At 48.9% G+C, this 24,234-nt stretch overlaps 2 protein-coding genes across 2 annotated transcripts; one reads left to right on the top strand and one right to left on the bottom strand.

The window, feature by feature from the left end:
• Window positions 1-228: 228 nt before the first annotated feature.
• On the bottom strand, window positions 229-7,609 carry Rem1 (RRAD and GEM like GTPase 1). The gene is given in 5 exon segments (XM_032902406.1): window positions 229-991; window positions 1,766-1,967; window positions 6,212-6,291; window positions 7,235-7,333; window positions 7,336-7,609. Coding segments are annotated over 5 exon segments (891 nt in total). The 5' UTR covers window positions 7,574-7,609; the 3' UTR covers window positions 229-719.
• Window positions 7,610-12,256: 4,647 nt separating this feature from the next.
• Defb124 (defensin beta 124) lies at window positions 12,257-13,214 on the top strand. Its single transcript, XM_032902405.1, has 3 exons — window positions 12,257-12,349; window positions 12,489-12,572; window positions 13,057-13,214. Exons 1-3 carry the CDS (start codon window positions 12,262-12,264, stop codon window positions 13,212-13,214), a joined length of 330 nt encoding a protein of 109 aa, XP_032758296.1. The 5' UTR covers window positions 12,257-12,261.
• Window positions 13,215-24,234: the final 11,020 nt, after the last annotated feature.

The raw sequence follows: 24,234 nt of genomic DNA, 5'->3' as shown, positions 1-24,234 counted from the left end.
TAGCATGTGTGACAGGTTGGTAAGTTGGCACAGCGGGCTGGCATAATCAGCAGCTCTTACAGTGCCAGTCTAGACAGGCGACATTTTGTGGCTCTGGAATCTAAAAAATAAATTAAGGAGGAAATAGCAGGCCACTCAGAACTGTACTGTGAACGTGATCCACAGTGTGTCCGTCTCAAAGCCTTGAGGTAGAAACTAAACCGGGAAGTTGGGAGGAGGACCTGAGCATATAATTAATTCACGGACTTTATTGATTGTCCAAGACATCTAGGCCAGCAGGCCAAAACAGTCTACAGTCAAGTTAGACGTTTGGGGAGGAGGTGGATGCCTGGAAGAACCCACTGAGAGACATCCACACATCGACAGGACATCCCAAACTGGCTTATTGTGCTAAATTCTGAGAGTTGGTCACAGCCCAGGGACAAGAAAGCTTTTTTTGTTTTTTTGTTTTTTTTGTTTTGTTTTTTTTAACAAAAAGACACCCACCCTGTAAAAAAGAAAAACAAAAAGCAGAAAACCTTGTGCCTAGCTAGGGTTTATAGCCCCATAGTCTGTCTATTCATCACTTTGCCAGGCAGCAAGGGTCCCCAAAGCCCTAGCTCCTGGCAACGTCCTGGCCATCCTGGCAACAGTAGAGGTCAACCACGAGAACTCTAATGATGCACCTTTTGTCCTTAGTGGCACCACAGTGTCCTATCACCCCCAGAGAGACGCTGGCCTCAGAGCACAGCCAGGTTGTGGCAGGACTTGGAGCGGGCTTTGAGTGCCCGGCGTCGTGCGCTGCGTGCTGTCAGGCGTGCCAAGAAGCGGCGGGCACGCTGGCCCAAGCTGGCCCGCCGTCGAGGTGAAGGTGTCTCCGGGGCCGCATTGTCTTGGCGGCGCAGGCGCAGTTGGCGCACCACACCCTCGAAGAGCTCTGTCACGTTGTGCTGCAGAGTGGCTGAGGTCTCGATGAACTTGCAGTCGAACACCACAGCGCAGGCGCGGCCCTCTGAGGGGACAAAGCCATAGCCAGAAGGCAGAGGTAAAGATGGAAGAGATGTGTTCAGACTCTCAGGAAGCAATTTCCCTGGTGTCTACTTAGTTGAGGTGTCAGGGGACCAAGGGGCAAATCATAGGCTCAGTGTAGGGACGTATACTCAGAAGAATAAAGCTGGGAAGATTTGACCTTGTAAGTAGGGCCATTTTAAGACCCTTATGGGTCCCGCTAGAAATATGAAACTTATTAAAATATTCCTCGCCCATTGTAAATATAATTTATACCTAACTTTAAAAGTTTTGGTTTGTAGTTCCTGGCCAACACACTAAGTGTTTCATATAAAGCTTGAATTTACAATCTCCCCAAATTTATGCCGGAGCCACTAACGGCCATTTTCAGCCTTTGAGAGAAGCCGGTAGACACTGGGTGGGGGTGGGCAGGTCGTCTCTGATTATCAGCTATGGGGCTGAAACCGGGGAATTTTAAACAAAGGTCACAAGGCAAGCTGTGGTTCTGGAAATCTGTTCGCTGTCAAGGAAGAATGATTAAATAGGGTTGGAATGATTGAATAGAGACCTGCCTAGACAAAGGGGAGATGCCAGGCCAGGACAGACGCTTGGTATGTGGAGGGGAGAGAAGGGGTCTCTAGGGCTTGGGTGCCGATTTGGGAGGTGAGAGAGGACCGGACAGAGAAGTCGTTCCTAGTAGGACAGACTAGGCTGGAGGGCACAGACCTTCTCTGAGGCAAGCACTGGAGGACGGGCAGTCAGGCTGAAGGAGACTCACCTTCTACAGAGACTTCTCGGCAGCGAGCCAGGTCGGCCTTGTTGCCCACCAGGATGATAGGCACATGGGCGGCCTGGTGCGTGCGCCTCAGCTGGATTCGGAGCTCCGAGGCACTCTCAAAGCTGCTGCGATCTGCGATGGAGTACACGATGACATAGGCGCTGCCCGCCTGCAGGCATGACTCCTGGCTCCAGCTTTCATCCTGCGGGGGAGGGACCCCAGGCCCATCCTCAGAGGGTGCCTATCCCTGGCTGGGAAAGAGGCTCTGTTGGTCTGAAGGGCAGAGTAGGAGAGGTTCTACTTGGAATGGTTTTGGTGGACACATTCTATCATAATGCCCCGGGGCTACCCGGGGAAAACCATGGATTCTCTTGAGCCTCAGTTTCTTTCCTCAAAAGGCTGATGGACACTCCCTTATTTCCTTCCCACTGACTGTGGGGGCTCTGTTCTGCAAATAAAGGAATACCTTTGGCTGTTCAGACTCCTCACCTTTCTCTTCCTCCTTCTTCCACCTCATCTTTCTCTGTTTGTTTGTTTGTTTCTTTCTTTCCGGACAAGGTCTCCCATTATATCCCAGAGTGGTTTTAATCTTGAAGCAATTCTCCTGCCTCAGGCCCTGGAGTGTGTGCCCCATCAGGCCTGGCTCATTCAGCTCTATCTAGTGTGTAAGAAGAGGATGGGGCGTTGTCTGCAATCCAAAATTAAAGGGAAAAAAAAAAAAAAAAAGGAAGAGAAGAGAGGGTCATTGAATGGGTGAGAGTGTTGGCAGGGAAAGTCTGGGTATAGTTCCTGGATCCCACAGTGGGAGGAGAGAACCAACTCCCAAGGTTGTCCTCTGACCTCACACCCACACAAGGCGAGCCTGCATGTGCACTCACACACAAAACTGATAATAGAATAAAGTGTGTGTGTGTGGAGGGGGAGGGAGATAGAGACAGAGATGGAAACAGAGAGGGAGAGGGAGAGGGGGAGGGAACAGAAGAATTCAGGGAGACTTTTCTCAGTATAGTTTTGGATAGCTGAAAGGTCACCTGTGGTGGGTGAGGACACAAGGGGACAGGAATGGAAAGGGACACTTAAGAAGCAGAGCTCTTTCTAGTCATTTTACCAGGGAAAGGACAGAGGCAGAGTAACAGACGGCACTCTGGGAGGGTAGATTTCAGGCCTTTAATGAGGTCTGGTTTCTGTCCTCAAGGCTCATGTTCTGGGAGGCGGGTTATGGGATGGGGTAGAGTGGGGGAGGGCCATGCGGAGGGACTACACAAGTGGTGGAGGACAGAGAGGTGGCGTGGGGTGTTAGGGGAATTCTGAAGAGTATGGGGGAGTTCCCCAGTGAACCTGTGGGCAGTGTTTGAAAGGAGGAAAGAAGGCTGGCCAGGAGAAGGGAAGAGTCAGTCTTAATGGCTGGGGGGGGGGGGGCTGAGTGTGTAGAAAGAGAAGGAAGGTGCTAGAAAGTAGGACAGATGAGCAGAGAGGTGTCAGGTCCCTGGTGGGGGAGGGGTGCATGCTCAACAGCTGTATTGATGGTTTCTCAGGCCAAATAACTTTTGAGTAGAATCAGACCTAGAGCAAAGCGCACTGTGTAAAGTGTTTGCCACCTGCCCCTGAGGATCTGAGTTTGATGGAATTTGATTCCTGGAATCCACATTAAAAAAAAAAAACCAAACATCAAATATCTACCCCACCCCCACCCCCCAAACCTAGGTGCAGTGGTGAGGTCAGAGGACAAGTTTCAGGAATTGATTTTCTCCTTCTACTGTGTGGGGTAAATCTCTGTCAGGCTTGGCAGCAGACACCTTTCCTCAGCTCAGCCATCTTGCAGGCCCCATGCCTGGCTTTTGATTGGTCTGCCTAACTCACTGACTACTTCATGGGGTAGCGTTATACTGCATTCAGAAAGCAATTCTTTCTCATACTGGTCCTTGAGCTCCCCGAGGCTAGCACCTTGTCTGTCTCCTTCACCAGGGTCTTCGGCATCCTGGCCCACTGGAGACAGCCAGCGAGTAGACAGTAATGGGGAATTTAGCACAGCCCTGTATCTGGCCTGGATTCCGGAGTGACGGCAACTAGGCTTTGACGTAGCCTTTTGTAAATAGTCAGTGACTGTTATCTGAGGTTTATGGAGTTGTTTTAACTGAAGGATCCTCAGAGCCTTTGCATAACTTCGTCCCATACCCGGCAAACCAGGGAGTCTTGTACGGCTGAGAACTGCTTGGGTAATAATTCCTTCAGACAACTCCGAGATCAGAGGCTTTGGTATGCAGAAACTGCCTGGGTAAGCGTGCCCTTTGTGTAACAATGGAGAGGCTTCGGTGAGGTGATTCGGAGTTCAGTCCATCTGAGACTGTCTCACCCTGCTGCTGAGGAAGCCGTAATCCATCCGGAAGTGTCTCTCTTTCTCTGATCAAGCTGCATAACTAAGAACACCAACGTAAGACTTAGGATGGAGGGTCAGTAGCTCCCAGGGCGGTTGGGGACATAATCCTAGTGTAAGCTGTGGCGTTTGTAGATCTGGGCACGATTTACTTGCTCAGGAGAGCTTTGGACACAGCCCATCTGAGCATCAGCTTCTTCGCTGACAGAAGGGAAGAAGAGTGGTGGTATAGCTTTACCTGCCCATCGTAGTGTGTGTCCATTGGTTTCCATGGCCTCTGGAGAGGGTGCTCGGAAACCCCGGTTGCTGCTTGGAGATCATCGGAGGGCTCACTCTCACCTTCTTTGTATTTGTCAAAAAGGAATCAGTCAAGGCAGACATGGTGATGCATGCCTGTGATTGCAGCACTGGGAAGGCTGAGGCAGGAGGATCAAGAATTTGATGCCAGGGCTGGTGAGATGGCTCGGAGGGTAAAGGTGCCTGCTGCCAAGCCTGATGACCCAAGTTCGATTCCGGGAATTGGTAGAAGGAGAGAACTGGTTCCATCAGATTGTCTTCTGACTTCTACATGTGCTTGTATCCCCCTCTCGCCCATACAATAAAAATCTAAAACAGTGGTGGTACAGCATGAGGCCCCATCTAAAAGAATACGACGGATCTGTCTACACAGCCCCCTTATTCCCTCTTAGGTTCTATCAGCAGCACTGAACACTGCCCACTTATTATTATTTTTAAAACGGGGTTTCCATACACAGCCCCAGCTGTCACGGAACTCACTATGTAGCCCAGGCTGGCCCCAAACTCACAGAGATCCATCAGCCTCTGCCTGCCCAGGGCTGGATTAAAGGCATGTGCCACCAGGCCTAACACTGTATTCTAAGCTTCCTTTATGGGGCTTAAGTTTAGGGGAAAGGTGACACAACGAGTCACTCTTCCGTGTTTCCTGTGCCCACTAGGTGACCTTGTGTCCCTAGCTGTGAATATAATACTTGGCACATGCCAGGCGGGTGCAAGATAGTGGGTTTTGTTGGTTGAACCCCTTTACAGAGAGAATATCTCCACCGAGGTTTTAATTTCTCCCCGTCACTTTGAGACAGAATCTCATGTAGCCCAGGCTAGCCTTGAACTCACCATGTAGTCAATGATGGCTTCCAACTTCTGCATCCTTTTGCCTTTAGCTACTGGGATTAAAAGCATGTGCTATCATGGCTAGTCTGTGCAGTCCTGGGGCTCTGACTCAGAGCCTTGTAATTCAGAGCAGGCCAGCATGTACTCTGCTAACTGAGCTGTATTCCCCAGTTCATCTCCAGTTAATTTATCACAGTCCCACACTACGTTCGGATATCTGTGTGATGAAAGGAAAGAGGCCCATTGCAGGCCTGTTCTGGAAGGGGACGGGAGGGATGAGGGGACCCCTGGTTTCCCTTTTTCACTACCTCCCCAGCTGTCACCCCAGACAGTTCCCGTGTCCTGCTTAGCTGCAGCTCTCTTCGAATTCTATGCTGGGCTCATCCTTCACAACTGCTTTGGGGTTTTAAAAGTCAGCCAGCGGCCATGTGGCTAGGGCACAACTTGCTCAGTGTTGAGACACAGAGCTGGCTCTAGGCCCTGGGTTTGATACCCAGAAGTTTTTTATAAACAAACAGTAGTAGTTATAAAAGCATCTGATAAGGCAGGAATGCTTGACCCATTTATCAGATGAGAAGACTGAAACTCAGGGTAAGTCTATTAATTGCACAAAGCTAGGAAGGAAAAGGAAGGGATGTGTGTCATCCTTAGGCATTTCAGGGCCAAATGCGCTGCTTATTTTTGTTTGTTTTTTGTTTTTCCTGATGTGGGAGTGCTGTGAGGATGAGGAGTATTCAAAGGGAGAAGTGCATTCTGGGATGTCTGCTGGGAGGGGAATCAGTGAGAGCAGAGCTCAGGGCTACAAGGTTCTTCTGCCTTTAGGAAAACTTTAGGTTTGAGGGGCGCTGAGGCAGGCCCCTGCCCTAGGTCCCGCTCTGGATGCTCCAGAAGGAGACAGGTGTCTAATATTAATTCTCCTGCCCCCTCCCCTAACCAGTGCGTACCAGTTTCTCAGCCTCCCAGGTGTCCATGACCACCAGTGTGGTGTCCTCTCCGTCCACCGACAGCGTTCTCTCATACACACCTGCAGTCAGGAGAGAGAGAGTCAAATGAGTGTGGAGGAGACCACTGGAGACAAGCTTCCCTTCCCTCCCTTTCCTTAGGGGTAGGGAATCCTGTCGTTTCTGGTGGTCAAAGCTCCGCCAGGTGTCCATGTGTCACCAGCTGTCAGCATAGTACTTGGCACATAGCAGGCAGTTGCAAGAAGCTGAGTCTTAGCTGAGTGACTGTGGGCTGGCAGGGTAGCCTGGGAATCCTCCCCAACCTGCTCTGACTCTCAATAAATGTGCCTTCAGGCAGATCGTGTTATCTGGGGCCTCAGTCTCCCCACCTATGACACACAGGTGTGCATATGTACATGACTCCCAGGAACGTCAACACTGGAGAACAGGCCTGGCCCGACAGTCTCCGTCTTTGCTCCGTGTTTAGCCACTCCTTCCCTATATACCCTGTATCCTCAAAGCCAGTTCAGCAGAGGCCTATCTTCATGTCATCTGTCCTGGTGCTGTGTGCTAAATGCATTGAGGGGCGAGAGGGGAGCAATCCAGAGCTCACAACTGGAGATCTGGAAGTCTCAGTTTGGGAAGAATGTTAGTTTTGTTGTAGGTCTTGGTGGCTGACGGATGGGAGGGGGTGGGGGTTGAGAGTCAGGGGGTCTTGGGGCTGGGAGTTTCTAAGCTGGGCGGAAGCCCATCATTTCTTGTCACCCATAGTTTCTGATTTTTCTCCCCTCGTGACATAGAGATAAATCATGTACCTTTCATCCAGTGTCTCTCCTCTAGGCCCTGTCTAGGCTGTGTCCTGCACAGCCCTAGGTGAGCACCATTTACTTCGTAGCATGCATGAAAGGTGCCCTTGTAAGATGAACCGTGTGTGACCTGCACATCTGTTCTCTGCTATCCTGTGCCCCTGGTGACCGGCTTTTCTGTCCTGTGGCCACAGCCCGGCTTGTCCCACAGGGCTCCTACCTCCCAGCGGCTCGTGAAGATCTCGTTCTTGTTTCTCTGCAAAGAGGCTGGCCAGGCTAGTCTTCCCGACACCGGGGTCTCCAAGAAGCACCACCTGCAAAGTGCCTCCCAAGAGCCTTCAGAGTCGCTGGATTCAGAGGACCACCCATCCTGGGCAGGGGAGGGTTTCCGAATGGGAGGGTTGAGGGAGGCTGACTGACCCAGTCGGGGATGCTGGGATTGAGCAGGGGGTGCTGTGCACAGGCGGCCAGGCTGGTGGCCCCTGGACGACAGGGGTAGTGGTGTGCTGGCTCGACGTCGAAGAGTGGTCTTTGCTTCCTGCTGGGTGTTAAGAGTCATCCTCTGTGAGGAAATCTCTGGCTTCCCTGGCTCCTTCCTTCCAAAAGAAGTAGGCTGGGCAGTAAGTCCGTAGCCCGGAGTCCCCTTCTTCGGGCCTGATAAACTGTGGAAATAATTTCCTCCAGAGTCCTCTCTGGTTCAACTGGGAATAGACTCTTCAGCTCCTTGGGTTCGGAGATTGCTGGTTTCAGGCCTAGAAGGGGTGAGGGAATAGGCCGTGAACACTCACAGATGCGCACTCAGACGCAGATTCCCAAGGTCTGAGGATGATCCCTTTCCCGGTGCCACGGACAGGCAGTGAGGGCTACAGGAAGCTGAAGCATCTATAGTGTACTCATCCTGCCCACCCAGACCGGTGCCCACCCTTCGGTATTTGAGACCCTCCCCAGGGAAAGCATCAAACCGGCCCCTTCCCCCTTCCCCCTTCCCCACTGGTCTTCTCATGTTTAGGGATGGGGGACACCGAGGAGGGTTGAGGTCTCTGGGAAGTTTTATTCCCGCTGCCTGAAATCCCCGGCGAGTTTGAAGAGGAACTGCCAGGATGCACTGATGCCCTACAAGGGCGAGGGGTTCCGGGGATCTCCTGGCTGTAACCCGAGTGTTCTGGTGCCATGGGAACGGCGTGCCCGGCCCGCCTCTGCGTGAAAAATTCAGGAGCCGCTGGCGCCATGGCCTCCAGCTGTTGTTGTGTGGGATAGGGGGAGCCGCGAGGTAGCCGGCAACAGGTTTGGTGACAGAAAAGGGTGCGGGGAGGAGAACCCAGAGGGGAGCCCAGTGGGTTCGGAACTCAAGTGCCCTTGGAACTTTCTCCACTCGCGTTCCTGGATGTGAGTCCCGAGTTCTGGGACACGCGCAGGGGGTGATGGTGGTAAGGGTCCCTTGTGCCAGGCTCTCCCACCCGTGTCCCCCATCCCCACCTACCCCTGCTCCGGACACGGGTTCGAGGCCTCCGGTCCTCGGACCACACTGCATGCAAGGGTCCGGAGAACTCCGCCAGAAGAGGCAAGTTTACCTTGACACGCGGAGGCTCCGAGTCCCCGCTGCCCCAGCTGCTGGGTATTCCTCTGTCCCCCGGCCGCAGCACGTAGCCCCTCCGGCCCGGCCCGCCCGTTTCAGCGCCACCCCGCCCCGTGCGGCCCCGCCCTGTCAAGGCAGCCCGGGTCCCCGCCCTGTAGACCTCCGCCTTCAGTCCTCCCCGTGAGGTGGGGGGGTGGCTATGTAGGAATGGGGTGCTGGAGAGGGAGTTTATTCTTGGGTCTGGATGTCCCTCTGTGTCCGCCTCAGTTCCCCCCACTTACGGGGCACATCAACTTCAGTCCTGGACGGAAGAAGCCTCTGGGGGAACTTAGTGTTCAGAGTCACAGGTTCCACCTTCCAAGGGAGGCGACTCCGCAGGACTGGGCTCTGGGCTAAGGAATCTGCTTGATGCAGATAACTCGCAGAACACACTCCGAGAAAGCTCTGGGTGGAGGGTTAATTTTGGAAAAGGGCTTGGAGGAAGCAAGAACCTATACAGTCTGTAGTAAAGAGTTTGGAATGTCTGATTCTGATATCTTTAATTCACTCATCATCCATTTGCTTATGATTAGAAGGGACTAAGGTATCTGTCCTTTGGTTTACGGTCCCCTTTAAAAAAAATAATACTTAAAAAAAAAGACATATATTTGTTGGAGGGAGAGGGAAGAGCGTGCCGTGCCTTAGCACCTGACGCAGAGGACAACTTGTACAAGATGCCTCTCTCTCTCTACCATATGGGTTTGAGGGATGGAACTCAGGTTGTCCGGCTTGGCAGGGAGTGCCTTTGTCTGCCGAGCCAACCCACTGGCTCTGTCTACCAGTTATCCATCATTTAAACTTTTGAAGGCATGTGGGAGCAGGAACGATACTGATCTGGGTAAAGGAGAATGAAACTGACTGCAAGACCAGGATTCAAGCTCTCTGAGCAGGGAGCCCCTTTAGCTCTTGAGAGGTTAAAGTGTGTGCATGGTGGTGGTAGAGACCTGGAGGCTGGGCAGTACCTGTGGGTGGGACTCCCAGTCATGCCTGAGGGGCTCCAGTTTCGGAACAGATCCAAGCAGCCAGCTAAGCTGCCTCAGCCCCCACAGGGCTTGGGACAATAGCAACCCTGCTCTGGTCTGACTTCCTTCCGCAGCCTGGAGATCAGGCTGTGCTCAGAGTTTAAGAAGACTGCAGAACGATGGCTTCCAGGTGTGCCTTGCCTTGGGTGACCCCATTTTACAAAGCAACAGTTGGCTTCATTTTGACTGGACATGCAGAGTTGCATGTGGACTCTAACGCCCGTCCAGCACCACCCGTGAGGCAGACACCAACAGACAACTTAGTCCTGTGAGGGAAAAAGCATCCTCCATTAGTGCATCAAATCAGACTGGGACCATATAAGCTCATCGGTGTATGAGAATTGCAGCAGAAAAACAGACAGGGGGATTTACAGAACGCCAGGTCAATAAAGGGCATAGCACCCTCACCTGAACCCCACAAAAAGGACCAGAGATGTAGCTATGGCAACATCCCCGCAGACCTGTCATGTGACAACCTGCTGTGTGTGTCAAAGGACCAATAGCTCCCAGCAGAGTCTCCATTGTTTGACTGGGGTGCTTGAATTACTATTCATTCATCCACTGTCCATCTACTCATCTGCTTGCCTCTCTAGTTCACAACTCAGCCCTGTGTCTGGGCTCTATGGGCCCGTAGCAGCTCTCTACTTGTATGGTTAATATCTTGTCGAACCTCTGGCAGTGACGTCTCTGGTCCAGTAGTCTGCCTTCTGCCTGCAGGAATATCCCTTCAACTCTGTGGCTGCTTTAACCCTTTGTTGAAGCTATTCTATAACACTCACACTCACACACACACACACACACACACACACACACACTCACACAGATACCTGTATGGACAGATACATGCATAAAACTGTAAAAAGTGTAATATTAATAATTAATATCAAAATAAAAGAATCTGAGATTGCCAAGGGCCAATTACAAAATTGGGACTGCTGGAAATGGACATAGCTTGTGAATTTATTGTTTTTCAGTAAATTCTGGCACTGGGAAAAACACACAAATGTGATCACGCTTTTAACATGTAGCTTGACTGTCCTGGTCTCCCTGTCCTACCTGTAGGATGAGCTGTGCTGAACATGTGCTTTCCACTCTTCGAGAGTGTGGTGGCCTGGTTTCCAGCCCTATTTCTGTGACTCAGTCACTGTGTGACCTTGGACATATCGACTCCCCTCTTTGGGTTTCAGTTTCCTGGTTTAAAACTGTAATTTGCCAGATGTGGTGCACATCTGATTTCCAACCCTTGAGAGTTGAGGGAGGAGGATTGTGAATTCCAGGCCAGCCTGGGCTACATAGTAAGTTCTAGGCCAGCCTAACTGTATACCCTGACCTTGTCTTAATAGGAAGTAACCTTGCTAAAACATACAATCAACTGAAAGGCTTTTGTCTATGACATAAAAGTGTGAACTTGGCAGTTAAGACCTCAGGGTCTGTAGTTGTTTCAGAGTCTTCTAAGTAGGTCTCGCGGCTGTGACCTGCCCTCTCAAGCCCATTCTGCTCCTTCTGTCCGGGCTACCCTTTCCTACTCAGCTTTCATGATGTAACCTAGACGCTTACGCGCTAGATACCAGGCTAAGCTCTGTGCATGTTACCTTGGTGGCTCGGTTGGTCTGTAGCAGCGCCTTGGAAATGCCTGAGAGAGTTCCACAGCTCTTCGACTGAGACATTTGGGGCAGGCCTGTTGAGTTTGCATTTCTCTCAGGTAGGAGTACGAGTTTGCTGCTCCAGGGACCACATTTTGAGAACGTTACTTCATTCAGTGCTCTGAAGGTAGTTACTACTTTCTGTAAGGAATGTGTTCTTCCATTTTCAGTGTGGGCCTAGGGGTTGGAAAGAGGTCTCAGCTGCTGCTCTTGCAAAGGACCCAGGTCTGGCTCCCAGAACCCACATGGTGGTTCATAGCCATCCCTAACTCCAGTTTCAGATCCATTTCCCATTTGGACTTCTGTAAGCATCATACATCATCCTGGTGCATGCACACATATAGACGAAACATAAAAAAGTGAGTAAATCTACTGAAAATTAAAAAAGAATTTTTAAAAAGGGAAAAGGGCACTTTCCATCATTTTGTAGATGGCAGCCTGGGTCTCTTCATACTTAGGTGACTTATTTAAGGTCTTGCAGAGATCAGGGGGTGGGTTGGTGACTTCTGTCATTGTTGCGACAAAATACCTGACAAAAGTGACTTAAGGGAGGAAGGGTTCTTGGTTCACAGTCTGAGGGTGCACAGTCCATCAGGGTAGGCACTAGAGTGTGAGGCAGCTGGGGAAAGAGGGAGGGAGGGAAGAAGGGAGGAAGAGAGGGAGGGAGGGAAGGAGGGAGAGGGAGGGAGGGAGGGAAGGATAGTGGTGGTCAGCTCACTTTCTCCTTTTTAAATCCAGTCCAGGATGATCCTGGCCCTGGAGTGGTTGCCTACTTTTAGGGTGTGTCCTCCCACCTCCATTAACCCAGCCTAGACACTTACAGACTTGCCTAAATGTTAACCTCCTAGGTGATTGCTGGATGCTGTTTGGTCGTCAATCAGTATTGACCATCACATGGGAAGATGCTAGGTAGAAGTGGGCCTTTCTCAAGTGTTTTCTTACTCTCTCAGGCTGGGAAGAGTCGTCCATGTTCTCCCAGTCTCTCTGTCCTTCTGTCATGAGCCCCAGAGCCTTGCACAGCCACTGGAGGATTCGGCTGACTAGTCCATGCAGAGGTAGCCGTGAGAGCTGAACAGCCTTGGGACCACGTGGCCTCACCCTCCCACCTGGGCTTGCTGCCCATGACTCTGCAGCCCATAAAAGCTGGGTATGCAGCAAGACTGTATGCTGGGCTCCTCTCCTGATTTCTTCCAGGCAACCTCCCTAGGAGCTTGGTGGCCATGGCAAAGTGGATTCTGCTCATTGTGGCTCTCCTGGTCTTGGGTCATGTGCCATCAGGTAATCACTCGTGTGTGTGTGTGTGTGTGTGTGTGTGTGTGTGTGTGTGTGTGAGAGAGAGAGAGAGAGAGAGAGAGAGAGAGAGGCAGACAGACAGACAGACAGACAGACTGACTGACTATGATTTCCTTAAGGGATTATTAACCTCTGAGAGCTTCCGTTTCTCTCCACTTGTACAACAGGGATTGCAACAATACCATGTGCAATCATACAGTGTTGTTAAGAAAAGTGTTAAGAGTGTGCCTGATGGGTGGATTTACTTGGACAGTAAATTATTCTCTTAACTATCGGTCTAACCTGTGACACATGGGCTCACCTAGAACGAGATCTGTAACCTCCATTATCATCCATGCTCTCATTCATGACTTGTGGGCTAACAAACGACCAGAGAGCTGACCTATGCAATCTGTAGTCCAACTTGTGACCAGTGATCTAACCTGTGACCCACAGGCCTCTCTGTGATCTGTGGTCTTCTTCCACGCAGGGAGCACTGAATTCAAACGGTGCTGGAATGGCCAGGGGGCCTGCCGGACTTACTGCACAAGGCAAGAGAAATTCATCCACCTGTGCCCGGATGCTTCTCTGTGCTGCCTGTCCTATTCTCTCAAGGCTTCACCCCACTCAAGGGCTGGAAGTGTGTAGCTTGTTCAAGAGTTGCTGCCACCTCTCGCCAATAAAGTTCATGCTCTCTCTGTGTTCTGCTTGCATGATCGAGTTCATTTCCTGATAGGGAAGGAGGATGAAGTCAAAGATGTGGGAGTGATGGTTGGAGGAACAGGTGCTGGGGGGAGTGAGATTAATGATCACTCTGAATGTTCCGGGCTTGACTAACTCCAGAAAGATGATCCATCCTCCTGAAATCTTCCTTGGGATCCTCATCCACAAAGCAGGGATTGGATGGGTAGAACTTTGCAGAAAGAATGTCAAAAGCAAGGTAGAGCTCGTGATAAATTAATAAATGTTAATGATAACACAGTCAACAACATGCATCTGCCACCCAGGACACGATGGTTAGCTTGGCTGCAAGGGAAGGGTTCACTGGCAATGCTATTACTGATACATCTTGGCGCCGTGTTTTAATAAGAGCTTTTTCTTTCTTCATCTCCTACTTGGTATTCACGAGTCTGCCTAGGTAAGTGTGGCCCTAAGAACTTGACTAGACAGTTTTCTTACGAGTAGGAAGACACACAGAGGAAGGCCTGTCTCTTCCGGGATGAGGGCCAATGATGCAGGAAGGTGGGGGAAACGACCCTAGCAGAATGAGACAGGCACATAGGGAGGCACAGGATTCAATTCCTGTCTGCCTTTTAGACTGTGTTAGATGGGAAAGCAGGAAGCTCACCTTTCAGGGAACCCTCCTCGTTATAAAGGAAATCTGGAGGTGTGGGGATGTGGTTTTGTTTTGGAGTGCTTGTCTAGTATACGTGCAGATTTATGTACAAGCAACAGGAAACACACACACACACACACACACACACACACACACACACACACGCACACACACACACACACACACACACGCACACACACACAGGAAGATTTCAGGCCCCATGTCCTGTTTAGAGAAGGCATGGGGAATGACTGGTAGGGAGTATGTTGGTAATTCAAACCATAATAGTCACAGCTCTTAACGACACAGCGCTGGGATGTAATAGTATGGGCAATGCGACACATTCTCTGGAAACTTCTTGGCTGACTTCTGCTTGCATCCGCTGTGCCACCTTACTGTCTCACGGTCACTTCCAGTTTAAGAGGCTTGGAGAAGAAGAATTCTGCCTTTCAGCTCCCGAGGACACCTGAGCTTGTGAGAAAGGGGGTTAGGGAGCTCCCCTGTCTGCCCTCTTCTCTCTGGGGTTGAGTCCACAGACGGAAAGGAACATCAAGGGCAGAGGCTCTGGTTCATTTTTCCTGAGATTTCAGAGACAGGAGCTGTTCTGGGTGGCGGTGGCCCAATGGTGTGTGTGGGGGCGTGAATTCCATGAGTGGATTCATAGTGGTCAGATAGGTGAAGTTTGTGTCAGTGAAGAAACCTGGTGTGACAGAGGGGCAGTCTTGGAGGACACCTGGTCTGAGAGTGTGAAACCTTTAGTTTCTGGCTCTTTAGGATTTGCAGATGTGCCAAGGCAGCTGGAGAGGACGACAGACAGACCCACGGAGCTCAGGAACAATACTCCATTGCCGAATAACTTCTGTCTCAAAATGAGCTGTGTGGAGGTTGGTGTCCTGGCTTCCCGCCCTGTTTCTGTGTGGTCTACACGGGGGAACCGAAGGTTAGCAAGTTGTTAAAGGCTCACCAGGGTGGGCGGAAGAGCTACACAGGAACACGGACAACTAACTCCAGCAGGTCAGCTGAGCCACAGGAGTGACACGAGGTGGCATTAGCTTGGGACAGCCATGAAGAGGGAGAAGGAGATCAAGCCATCCACACCTTAGTGGACTCCAACCAGCCAGTCTTTCCCATCGCCTGCCGTATATAGGTAAGCAGTAGGAAGAGAGGAGGACTCTGGAAGACTGAGCTCTCATTCCGACTAAACCTTCTGGTATAGGAAACCCCAAAGGGACACTGTGGTGATTCGAGATGTCAACTTACCATGATGTAGATTCAACTTGGAAGAGACTCTCAACGACAAATTATCTAGAGCTATCTAGACTGGCTGTAGGCATGTCTGTGCAGGATTCCCTTGCCTATTAATTGAGCTAAGAGACATTATTTTATGGCCTGGACCCTGAACTCTTCAAGTTTGGAGAAAACTAGGAGGAGACGTGCACATAAGCAGGCAGTGTGGATGTATCGGTCTCTGCCCTTGACTGCAGATGTGATGGGAGCAGCTGCTTGAGTCCCCGCCCCGCTCAGCAATGGGCTGTAACCTAGAGCTGTAAGCCAGTCAAACCCTTCCTTCCCCAAGCTGCTTCCCTATGTGGGAGTATTTGTCACAGCGACAGAAACGACACTAGAAACAGATGCTTACTCATGGGCTAGGCTGGACCAAACTAAATTTAGTCTGGTGCCCTGAGTGCATTGCCCCCAGTGTTTCAGAAAGAATAGAGCAGCCAATGCTCCAAGCGCAGCCTCAGATGTCACACGCGTGGCTTTGAGACTTTGCTTTGAAGTTGGTGATGACTTCTAAGAGTGGGGGTAGAAGAGACTCAAGTTCTCACCCCAGCTATGCCATGGGGATCAGGCTGTGGGACCCAGAGCCAGTCACGTTTTGAGCCTGGTTGTCAGGTTTCTTTGCTGTCAGGTGGAAATCACCACAGCCTATACTGGGGTAGCTGGTGGAGGATGGGGGGTCAGAGAGGGTGGCTCAGCACCTTTGAACGGGCCCAGTAACACAAGCCACTGCGATCTGCCGTTGCTTCTGAGCAAGAGGCATGCTCTGGCTACCTTCTCAAAATAGTTTTATCGCTGGAAAACCTCCGGAATAGTACGGAGAGTTTCCATGGTTTCCTCAGACACTGACTGTGTTGAATAGTTTTCTGTCAGCTTGACACAAGCTAGAGTCTTCTAAGAGGAGGGAGCGTCAATTGAGAAAACGCCTCCGTAAGTTCAGAGTGTAGGCAAACTTGTAGGCATTTTCTTAACAAGGGCTGGATCGGGGAGGGCCCAGCCTGTTGTGGGTGGTGTCAGGCCTGGGCTGGTGGTCCTGGATTCTGTAAGAAAGCAGGCTGAGCAAGCCTTGAGGAGTAATCAGTAAGCATCACTCCTCCATGGCCTCTGCATCAGCTCCTGCCTCCAGGTTCCTTCCCCGACTTCCTTCAGTGATGAACCACAATGTGGATGTTTAAGCCAAAGAATCCCTCTCCTCTACAACTTGTTCGTATATCGTTTCAGCAATAAAAAATCCCAAGACAAGTTGTTACCAGAAGTCGGGTTTTGCTGTGATAGTCCTGACATGTTGTGAGGAGGATTGTGGAAGGACTTTGGAACTTTGGGCTAGAAAAGCCATGGAATATTGAGACCTCAGTGGGATGGCCTGTATGATCTTGGATGATAAGAATCTTGAGGGGCTGGAGAGATGGCTCAGTGGTTAAGAGCACTGACTGCTCTTCCAGGGGTCCTGAGTTCAAATCCCAGCAACCACATGGTGGCTCACAACCACCTGCAACCATGTAATCTGATGCCCTCTTCCGGTGTGTCTGAAGAGAGCGACAGGGTGCTCTTCAGACACACCAGTGTACAGTGTACTCATATACATAAAATGGATAAATAAGTCTTTTAAAAAAAGATGGTGTGACTGGAAATTCATATTAAAAAAGAATCTTGCGAGCAGTGCATAGGAAGGAAGTGGCTGTGAAGTTTCAGAGGAAAGCAGATGGCTCTGTTCCGCTGGGGCTGAAAAAATTGGCTATGATCAACAAGAAACCAAAATCACTAAAGTAAATCTTTTACTTCGCCGGGACAATGGATGCTGCTCAGCTGGGGCTGAACAGTCAGCAGGGATTGAGCTGTGCGTAAGCATCACTGAGGTGAACTCTTCTGGGAAGCGTTTCCTGAGGGTTAGTGCAAGCTGTGGTCCAGAGGTTGCCCATGTCTACCTCCCGCTGGCAGCTGAACTTGGTAGTGTAAGAGTCGCCTGGGTGGCATTGGCTTCAAAGGCATGAGGGGGTCATGGGTTGCAGCTGAGCCTTGGCACTGTGTGACAGGGCTGGAGCCCCTGAAGAGAGCCCAGGAGAAGCTATTGGTGAAGGTGCAGCCCAGCTGAGGCAAGAGACCCCAGCATTTTGGAGATGCCAGTACTACAGGGAAACCAGCCACTAAGAACAGCAGCCGTGGTGGTACAGAGCTACCTGGGAATGTGAAGGACAAGCTGTGTGCGCCTTCAACGGTGGGGCCAGAGAAGTGACCAGAGCTCAGGAGATTGTGAATGGATTCCACATTATTTACACACTTGGATATTGAGTTATTTACACACTTGGAGTTTGGCTTTGTTCGGATTGTGACTGTACCTGGTTCTGCTCCTTTTGCTGTCAAATTTGTAAGTAACTTACAAAATTAGACTTACGGGCTGGAGTGATGGCTCGGCAGTTAGGAGCATGGACTGCTCTTTCAGACATCTTGAGTTCAAATCCCAGCAACCACATGGTGGCTCACAACCATCCGTAATGAGACCTGATGCCCTCTTCTGCTATGTCTGAAGACAGGACAGTGTACTCATATACATGAAATAAATAAGTAAATAAATGAATGAATAAATAAATACATCTTTAAGACATTAGACTTATACTGGCAACTATTTTTGTAAAGAATCTATGAATTGTGTAAAAATCTCTTTTGAAATCTAATAAAAATTTATTTTAGCCAATTTTGAAGTGTGTTGACATAGTTTATTTCTTATTGTGTATGAGTATATTATGGGAGGAGAACAAGAGAGTTAATTTCTTTCCTTTTGAAGTGAGAAAGTATTTACTTCATTTTTAAAATTATATTACAGCCCACAGTTGAAAGACTTTGGATTTTTTTTTCTTTTAAAGGAGATTGGGGGCTGGAGGACGACTCAGTGACTGCACTTCCAGAGGTCCTGAGTTCAATCCCCAGCAACCACATGATGGCTCACAACCATCTGTAGTGTGATCTGGCGCCCTCTTCTGGCCTGCAGGTGCAATGCAGATAGAGCACTCATAAAAATACATCAATCAACAAACATGTTTTTAAAAAGAGACAGACTCTTTAAAGTGTTTGTGTTTGTAAAGACTAAGTCTTGTAAGTTTGAAGATGGCTTAAATGGTGATGTCAAATATTAATGTGAAGTCTTGAGGAAGAGCAAGAATAGAAAGACTGGGGTTTAACGGTGATTTGTGGGTTGAGCTGACAAAGAGTCAATCATGTAGGTTAGTTTTATGTCAACTTGAAATAAGTAAGTCCTCTCAGAGGAGGAAGTCTCAGCGAAAACAGTGAATCCATTTTTCATCCTTACCACCTTAGCGTGCAACTCCAAACTCGGTGAGCAGTTTGCAGGTAAATTTTAGGTGTGCTGGCTTGGGGTTTTGTTTTTTAATTTCACTCCTTTGTTTTCCTAAGACAAAGGTGCTTGTTTATGTAACCACACAGAATGTAGACCCAGTTGTTAACAATGAAAAAAAAAAACTCATTGTTTAGTCCTCGGAGCTTACCTAGATAAACACCATCTCTCAGTTGTAACATTTGTTTGATCTCCTCGACCCCAGACTAGAGCTTCAGCGCTAGCCTATGCCTCACAGCCGCTAGAGTGTTTTGCCTACCACACGCCAAGCCCTGGCTTTGATCCCCAGCACCACACCAGTTAAACATGACACGGGCGAGGTGGAGGTAGGAGGCTAAGATTAGCTACACAGACAGTTCAAAGACAGCCTAGGCTACTCGAGGAAAAGAGAGTTCATCATGATTGAGTCACTGACATCTGTCACTCATCCCGCCTGCTGTGTTATGGAGTGTCCCTCTGTTTGAGTTGCTGCTGTCTACTTATGACTAGATTAGACAGCGTACCTATTTTGGCCCGAATGTTCCAGAAGTGATGCTGTATCTCTCTTCTTGGGTCATATCAAAGAAAGCCACAACAGACAGATTGGATGGATTTCTAAACCCTTTCCTATGTTTAATTTTATACTTACTTTAAAATATATATTTGTGTTTGGTGTATGAGTATGCATATGTGGTTATGTACACATGAGTGTGTAAGTGTCCTTAGAGGTGAGAGGCATTGGATTCTCAGGAGCTGGAATTACAAGCAGTTGTGAGCTCCCAGTTGTGGATGCTGGGAACTGAACCCTGGTCTTCTCTCTGTGAGAGCAGTGTATGCTCCCAACCGCTGTGCCGTCTCTCCAGCTCCCTCTAGTGCTTCGAAAACAACGTTTTCCCTAATTGTAAAAAAGTAGAACGTGTTTGCTGAGAAAAGTTTCAAAATGGAGATGCACAAATGAGAGAATGAAGACCGGACTATGTTTATTATACAGAAGAACAAGTAAAAATATGTAAAATGTAGTTTAAAAGTAAAATGAAGTCAAGCAGTGGCTTTATGCCTTTGTCATTCCAGAATATATTGTCTATCTGTCTGTCTGTCTGTCTGTCTGTCTGTCTGTCTCTCTCTCTCCATATATATAAATTCTAGACAGGATCTTTCTGTGTAGCCATGTCTAAATGAAATCCAGTCTGGCCTTGAACTCACAGAGATCCACTTGCCTCTGCTGGAATTCAATGTGTGTGCCATCAGGCCCAGCAAAACTTTTTCAATGAAAGATGTTTAGACTTAAAATACCTCCCACAGAAGCTATAAAATCTTTCATTTTTTTTATAATTCCAGTAGTATGGTGAAGACCCTTTGAGAACCTTGCAGCATGCATTTGTAATTCCAGCACTTGGGAGGATCAAGGCCAGCCTGGGCAGCTCTATTTGAGACAACTTTTCTTCAAAACTTCGGTCAGTGGCCCATCAAGGAGTCTTACAGGCAGATACTGCCCTCTAGTGGTTTCCTGGGGAATCTACCAGGTACATTTTTGATGGTTGATTCTCTACTGGTAAGGGACTGGGGCTAGGGACCTTAGTGGCTTGAAATATGTAGTGCTGTCTAGGAGAATGAAATATTGGCTTATCCCCCAGACTTGTAGATGAGAAATCCAGATGCAAGTATTTCTTGTCAACTGAATTTTCCTGGAACAAAAATACTGCACAAATCGTGGCACCATCCTACGCTGTGCACATGAGTGTGTAGACATCCAAAGAGGCCAAGATAATGTCATTGGATTCCCTGAACTGGAGTTTGTGAGTTGTCATGTCGGTGCTGGGACCCCAGCTTAAGTCCTTTGCAAGAGCAGCAAATGCTCTTGATCACTGAGCCATCTCTGCAGCCACTGGGAGACTCTATCACTACTGTTCATGGCTTTAAAAAGGTTTATTTTTTTTATTTGATGTCTATGAATGTTTTCCCCATATCTGTACCTGGCTCCTGCAGAGGTTAGAAGAGGGTGTCAGATCCCTGGGGCTGGAGTCACATACAGAGGTGAGCCACCCTGTGGGTGCTGGGAACTGAAGCCTGATCCTCTGTAAGAACAGCCAGTGCTCTTAACCACTGAGCCATCTCTCCAGCTCCTGCTGCTGCTTCCTCTTCTTTTTCCTTCTCCTCTTCTTCCTCTTCCTCTTTTCCTTTCTTGTAGCCCTGGGGATCAGATCCAGGGCTCTGTCCATGTTGGGCAAGTGTTCACCACTAAGCCACTGCCTAGCCCCTCATTGCTGCTTATAGGTCAGTTTAGATTGATCTATTTTTACAGGTAATATGTGCCTGACGATCAAACTCAGGTCATCAAACGTAGCATCACGTGCCCTAAGCTGCTGAGCCAGCTCCCTGCCCCCTCAGACAGTTTCTTAATGACCCTCTAGACTTCATTAGTACCTCTATAATGTCTCCATTTGAATCTCCAGTTGTATTTTTATAACTTAAAAATTACTTATTATCCTTGTGTGTTCAAGATGCCCATGGCGTGCTTGTGAAGGTCACAGGACAATGTCATGGAGTTGTTTCTCTCCTCTGACCTTCATGTGGGTTCCAGGTATTGAACTCGAGTCACCATGCTTCTGTGGCAGGCTCGTCCAGCCACAGAGCCATCTGGATGACCCTCTCATCAGAGCCCTCTGGCTTTCTTTCTTGGTTAATTTGGCCAACAATTTGTCAGCCTTGTTTATCTTTTTTTTTTTTTAAATGTGTGCTCACATTTTTGTATGTAAATCCCTCGGTGTGTGTGTGTGTGTGTGTGTGTGTGTGTGTGTGTGTGTGTGTGTGTGTGTGTGTGTGTGTGAAGGTCAGAGGTTGGCTTTCTGTGTGGATCCTCACCATTTACTTTGCCTGAGACAGGACCGTTGTTATTTTTCCACTGCATACACTGGACAAGGTGGCCCACGTGCTTCTGGGGATCTCCCGTGACGTCTGCCTCCCATCTCTCTGTAGAGGCTGTTGCTATACATCCAGCTATTACCTGGGTTCTGGGAATCTGAACCCTGTTCTCCCATTTGTGAAGCCCTCCTGTTTATCTTTCCAAAGAACTAGCTCTGTCTAAATAATTCTTTGCCTTGTTCTTTTAGCTTCTTTCTAACCTTTCCCCATTGTGATAGTTTGAAAAGGAATGTCTTCCACAGACTCATGTGTTTGAATGCTTGATCCACAGGGAGTGGAATTACTAGGAGGTGTGGCCTTCTTGGAGGAAGCGTGTCACTAGTGGGCAGACTTTGAGGACTCAGAAGCTCAAGCCAGTTCTCTGTCTGTGGCCTGCTGATTCAGATATAAAACTCTCAACGACCTCTCCAGCCCCATGTTTGCCTGCATGCCACCATGTTTTCCACCAAGATGATGATGGACTAAACCTCTGAAACTCTAAGGCAGCCCCATTAAGTGTTTTCCTTTATAAGAGTTGCCATGGTCCTGGTGTCTCTTCACAGAAATAAAACCCTAACTAAGACATCCATCTACCAATTTTGAGTTTGACCTGTTCTTGTGTTTCTAAGACCTCATGGCACATCGTTTGGTTATTTATCTGAAACTACTGTGACTTTTAAATGTAGGCTCTCAAAATGATGGAGGTCTCTCTTAGCTGTCTTACAAAGTTTTTGCCATGTTACATTTTCATTTGATTCTAGGATGAAAGCATTTTATTCCTTGATTTCTTTAATCACCAAGTGACCGTTGAAGAGGGCATTGTTCAATCCCCATTCACAGGACGATTTCTGTTGCTATTGACTGTAGAGATCCCAGGAAGCCCCCGTGAGGAAAGTCCAGAGTGAATGTGTATTGTTGCCATGGGAACCACCAGGACAAGGACCAAAAGACTCACGGAAAGTTGGCAAAGCTTTTCCCCATATTGGCAAAGCCTTCTCCCTCTAGTCCTAGTAGGAGTGTTTACAACTGATCCGTGTGTGCTAAAACCTGCACCTGCAGCTTCCTTCTGCTGCGTGTTTACCTCCTGAGACTGCTGGCCTGCAGAGCCCTTCTGTGAGACTAGTAAGCTCTTCCGCCTGTGCTGGACACACTGAAACCACTGTCGGTAGTTGTCGCTCCATTAGAGCACACGGCTTATCTAACCGCAGCTTTCCTGTATGTGTGTCTGTCTGTCCTTTCTTCTTTCCCTCACCAGTCCAGTCAGGCTTCCAGGACCAAGGTGCACAGGACGTGGGAATTGATTGTTACTTTTATTTCCATTTTCTGTGTGTGTGTGTGTGTATGTGTGTATGTGTGTGTGCATATGTGTGTGCATATATGTGTGTGTATGTGTGGGTGTGGGTGTGTATGTGTGTGTTTGTGGGTGTGGGTGTGTGTTTATGTGTGTGTATGTGTATGTGCATGTGTGTATGTACAGGTACATGAATGTATGTGTATATGTGGAGGTCAAAGGTCACCCTTTCTCAGCTGTCATTTCTCACGAGCTGCCTGAGGTTTGAGACAGGGTCTGAAGCTCGTGTTTCGCTATGATTCTTCTACCCCATTTCACTGTGTCTGATACTCTGCAGGTCACTCAACTTCTAGATGAGCCAGCAGATTGACACTTTTCTTTCAGCTGTTATCTTTCAAAATATGGTCCCCTTCCCCATTTGCCTCTTCTTCCGGGACTGTGTTTAAATGTACAACTGCTTGCTCACGCTCCCTTTCACTCCCTGTCTCTCCGTGCCTAGTTTGTTTATTTCTATCCGTCTGCCTTTGGGTTCACTGATTCTTTCTCCTGTGGCACATCCAGTGTGCTTTGAAGCACATCCATGGCAGTCTTCATTTCAGACACTGTCACTCTGGTTTAGAATGTCTCAGTTATCTTTAGGGGCTCCATTTGATTAGGATGTACCAATACATGGCCATCCGCAGTGAATCATACCCCCGTCCCCCATTCCTGTCCTGTGGTCCTTTCCCACAACGATCCTGGGTCATCTGCCTTGCTGCGGCCAATAGGACTTTAGCAGATGTAACAGAAGTCTAAAGATGCTGTGTATCAGGGCACAGCTCTCGGGTCTACCCAGCCTCTATGGAGGAAGCAAAGGAAGGAGATGTGGTCACGTGGGAGACTCACATGGCAAAAACAGGACGGCTCACTCAATGCCCGTAACTATCAGTCAAATAGCACACAGGGGCTGTTTTATTGTATTTTAGATTGGGCTTGAACATAGCAATAGAAAAGTGGCCCCTTTAAAATGTATTTTATTGCTATTGTTATTAGGAGAAGGTCTTATTCAGTAGCCCATGCTAGTTTTAGTCCAGCCTCAAACTCTTGGTGACTCCCTGTCTTCTTCAGCCTCCCAAGTGCTGGGATTACAGGCATGAGCTGCTAGTCTCAACTGTTTGGTCTTTGAAATGGGTTCTTCTGTACTCTAGGCTGGCCTTACATTGACAATACAGCAGAAGCTGATGGTGAACTCCTAACCCTCCTGCTAATGCTCCCCAGCTGCTAAGATTACAGGCATGCACGCTGTGCATCCATCCCTCCACCCATTTTATCAGTATTTTATTCTCACTTCCTAAACGTATTTGCAACAGTTCCTTTGAAGGTGGCTGCTGATTCTAGGAAGTGTGCCTGAAATTGACTTGTTTATGTATTATCGATCATTGCTTCTTTCCTTTGTGACTGTCTTCCATATGTATGCACACACACACTTATAATTGTTTTTATGTGGTGCTTGGGATTGAACCTAGGGCCTTATGCATGCTAGGCAAGCACT

This window comes from Rattus rattus, chromosome 5 (assembly GCF_011064425.1).
Source record: "Rattus rattus isolate New Zealand chromosome 5, Rrattus_CSIRO_v1, whole genome shotgun sequence".
Classification (NCBI taxonomy): Eukaryota; Metazoa; Chordata; class Mammalia; order Rodentia; family Muridae; genus Rattus; species Rattus rattus.
Note: the sequence above shows the minus strand (reverse complement) of the source record. Positions and strands in the feature narration are given on the sequence as shown.

What these genes read in the sequence shown, in the direction of transcription:
- Defb124 (XM_032902405.1), top strand. Translation starts at nt 12,262, where the DNA reads ATGTTCTCCCAGTCTCTCTGTCCTTCTGTCATGAGCCCCAGAGCCTTG. An exon ending in GCTGACTAGTCCATGCAGAG is followed by an intron (nt 12,350 to 12,488) that starts GTAGCCGTGAGA and finishes GATTTCTTCCAG; the next exon opens with GCAACCTCCCTAGGAGCTTG. An exon ending in CTTGGGTCATGTGCCATCAG is followed by an intron (nt 12,573 to 13,056) that starts GTAATCACTCGT and finishes TCTTCCACGCAG; the next exon opens with GGAGCACTGAATTCAAACGG.